General features: G+C 44.6%; 1 protein-coding gene across 1 annotated transcript in view; it reads right to left on the bottom strand.

The window, feature by feature from the left end:
* Positions 1-215: 215 nt before the first annotated feature.
* STX17 (syntaxin 17) overlaps positions 216-3,789 on the bottom strand; it is a 46,175-nt gene continuing 42,601 nt past the window's right edge. Inside the window, exons 7-8 of the mRNA XM_019649464.1 lie at positions 2,011-2,097; positions 216-1,260 (exon numbers count right to left, since the gene is read on the bottom strand). Coding sequence (XP_019505009.1) covers positions 1,021-1,260; positions 2,011-2,097 — 327 coding nt within the window. The 3' untranslated portion in view covers positions 216-1,020. The remainder of the gene's footprint in view (positions 1,261-2,010; positions 2,098-3,789) is intronic.

Genomic DNA, 3,789 nt, shown 5'->3' on the forward strand with positions numbered 1-3,789 from the left:
TTTCAAAATTACAAGGGAAGGAGGGGCCGGCCAAGTGGCTCAGTTGGTTAAGAGCTCGCTCAAGAGTTTGAGCTCTGAGCAACAGCGGTTCGAGTCCAGCCCGAGCTGAGCAGCCGNGGGCCGGCCAAGTGGCTCAGTTGGTTAAGAGCTCGCTCAAGAGTTTGAGCTCTGAGCAACAGCGGTTCGAGTCCAGCCCGAGCTGAGCAGCCGCTCAGCAAAAAAAAAAAAAAAAAAAAAATTACAAGGGAAGGAAAGCAGAGGGTACTAGATCTTTGAGGTATTAAGATACAGGTTGACAGCGTGAGCTTGGCGATTGGCTTAGTAACACTGTCTCCTACCACTTCGGATTCTTTATCTAAAGAGAGGAAGAGTTCAGAGAAGGAGCCGGTGTCACAGATTAAGGTATTTGAAAGAGAAGTTGGGCCTTTCTTTCCATTTTCTTACGCTGTTAATTTCCTTCGCCAGCAAATATATTGTAGATGGACCACAATGCAACGGGGCTCACCAAACGGGCTCCGTTCCGCAGCTCACTGTGCCCTCCCTAGACTCTGATTTCCCTATTTGATAAGGTCTTGAACTCCCATTCTTTGCTAACGGGCCTAAATACGCCTCTATTTAGGAGATAAATAAGCATATTTATAATATGCGAAGCCTTAGGGTCTCCAAGTCTGGGTTAGGAAAGAAACTATTCTTCCATAACCCAACGTGTCCATGCATCTCATATCCTTATTGAAGTTCATGGGTTCAGTTTTCACATGTCCAGGCAGAAAATCTGCTCCCTGGCAGTCTTTAAACTTTACCTGACGAACACCCTCAGCCCAGGCCCTTCAATCTCTACCATCTCCATTAACACCCCAGCAAACAACAAAACGCATCCACTTATCACAGCTCCACCCCGCTGGAGCATCTACAGCCACTATCTGAATGGAATCACGTTCCAAATGCTGACTGAGTGTCCAACAGCAGCAAAGGTCTCATTAGGATGGACGTGTTGGCACCAACAATCCTTAAGTTTGGTTTTTAGCTGCATTTTTTGTCAGTTTGGCTGGGAAGATCTGGACAGCTGGAAGTGAGCTTCTCCATCATTTTCTGTTTCTTTCTTTGTATCAATTTTCCACCTGTGAAGCCCAACACCCCGCCACCAAGTGCAGCTGCAATTCCTGCCACTTTGAAGCCTGCAAGGAGGCCAAGCGGACCTCCCACCACTCCTCCGATGAGTGCACCTGCCACAGGCAGAGCTGCCAGCTTGTATTTTGCAGCCTGTAAAAAAAAAAAAAAAATTCAATTTAGAAATTGAGTTGAGAATATCTGCCTGTGGTGATGTGCATTTTTCTTTCATTACTTCTGGCAATGCCTCTTTAACTCCTGGTACATAATTAACCTTCGAGATTGTATTCGGGGGCGGGGGGAGAGAAAGTATTGCACAGGTACTACAATGACTCCGGATCTCAGGATTTAGAGAAATGGGCTACAAAGAGTGGACTGCGATAAATTGATTTTACTTGGGAAACAATCAATCCACTAACTATGTAGCTGGCTTAGACAGTTTTAGCAGCCACAGATACCCCAAAGCTTTTATGTTGCACAGAGATTATTCCACGCTCTATACCTGGGGTTAAAAGCAACCTTCTATGGAGAATAGATGGCCCCACTCTACACTGCTGTCATGTTCTCAGACTTTTGACCCTGCTGGACTCTGGCAACCCACTCTACGCCTCTCACTGAACCTCTGCAGATAGCCCATTGGAACGCCAAATGCCTTATGTTATGGTGAGGCTTTGGTTTGCTCTCGCTCTCTGAAAAAATGTCTCTGCTGACAGAATGAAGAGTAGAATACTGGAACAGAATATTACAAAAGCCATTGATTTCTTGCACTACCTGTGTCATTTCTTCCTTATTTCCTTAATTGCTGGTTCCCTCAATGTTAGAGAGAGCAGATCAATTGGGTTAATACTGCATATTCCTGGGAGTCAGAGGACCATTGATTTGTCAGCGGGAGCAGAATCTTACCTTCCCCAAGTTTCTGGTTCCCTCCTCAACATTCACAGCAGAACTGTTGACATGGTCTTCAATGCTGTCAATCTTCTCCTGCTGAGACTAGATGCAAAGGAATTATGAGTGTGCGGTCCTGCTGGGGAGCAGCGGAGAGCCAACACACACTATTTTAATTCCTGTAATCAGGGCCATGTACTGCAGCCTTGCAGTCTTAATAGCAGTTCATGAATAGCATCTGATAAACCAGGTCCTAAGTACAAATTCACTTGTATGAAAAAAAAGAGCGTGACTTAATTATTAGGTAATAAAACGGTGGCACCCTTACAGGAAAAAGCATATCACACTAAAATTGATTCAAACATGCAAGCATGTTATTCTCCAAGTGAATCCACTTTCCAAGAGAGGAAAAAAAAAAATCCAAATAAGCATTTACATGTCATGTTGTGTTTGATAGGAAAAAAACACAAAATCCACACAAAAAAACACCTCCCTAACTTATTTTCTTTGAAGAGTCAGTTTAAAACAGGCAAATCTGCCTTAGGAATAAAACACCCTTGATCCAATAAATACAAATTATTATGTTTTAGGAATAAGAATACAGCATGTGCCATGAAATCTTTCCACGTGTGATATGCAGTAGGGAGCAGAGAACGAATTTACTGTCCTGCGTTTTACACCAATACAATTTTAATACATTTTAAAATCATGACACCTTAAATGTTTCAGATCAACTAGAATAAATCATTCTACATAAAATGGAAACACCTACAGCGACACAACAGAAATCGTGACTCATGAAGTGTCTGGGCAGAAGGAATGTTAGAAGGAAAATCAGAGTGGGGTTTCCCCTCCGATGTGTGCAAGTCCCACTGCAACGCTGCTGACAAGCGGTTACCAAGCCGCTGCTCATGCACCTCCAGCGACAGGACTCCCCTTTTGCCACAGGAACATAGTCCCATTTGTAAATCAATTTCATTTAGACAGAATTTACATACAATAATATGCACCCATTTTAAGGGTATCATATGATGAGTCTGACAACTGTATAAACCCATGTAACCACTATCACATCAATATATAGAATATTTCATTTTTGTTTAATTCACAGAAAAAAAGGGACTCCTTCTTTGACCCAGCTAAATGCCACCTTCTACAAGGATTGTGAAATAATTCAACTTTAATCCCAAAGTATTTGATTGCCTGTGTAACTGACCTCTTCACTTATACTGAAGCAGATATAACACTCTTCTAATTTCAATCATCACTTTGTTTGAGGTCATGAAGCCCAAAACACAGCTAATTTCCCCCCCACAGTTGCTTCCTGTCAGCATTACTGCCACTCCTTCCCTTCTCATACACCAAGTATGTACCTTTTTGCTGCTAGACGTTTCAAGGTATCCCTTCATTCTTATATTTTCCACCGCTATCTTGACCTCCCCAACACAATCCCCAAAAAAGTCTTTTATGGGCCGGCCGAGTGGCGCGATGGTTAAGCGCTGGTTTGGGACGCCAGAGGGCCCCGGTTCGGATCCCACATGTGAGGGCCAGTGACGCTGCCCTCTACAGCTAAGATGCAGAACAACAGCTCAACCTGGAGCTGGGCTGCTGTGAGTCACCGGCGAAGGCGTAGGCTGCAGCCCCTGTGGCAGTGGGTTGCCATGGGCTACCGTATGTAGCCAGCAGCCAGCATGAGCGGCCAGCAGCCGCTGTGAGCAGCCATCCAGAAGCCGGCGACTGATCTGCCTCGCCTGGGAAGAGCGCAATGATGGTGCCAACTTGGGCCAGTGAAGCAAC

The sequence above is a fragment of the Hipposideros armiger genome, unplaced genomic scaffold (genome assembly GCF_001890085.2).
Source record: "Hipposideros armiger isolate ML-2016 unplaced genomic scaffold, ASM189008v1 scaffold_133, whole genome shotgun sequence".
NCBI classification, from domain to species: Eukaryota; Metazoa; Chordata; class Mammalia; order Chiroptera; family Hipposideridae; genus Hipposideros; species Hipposideros armiger.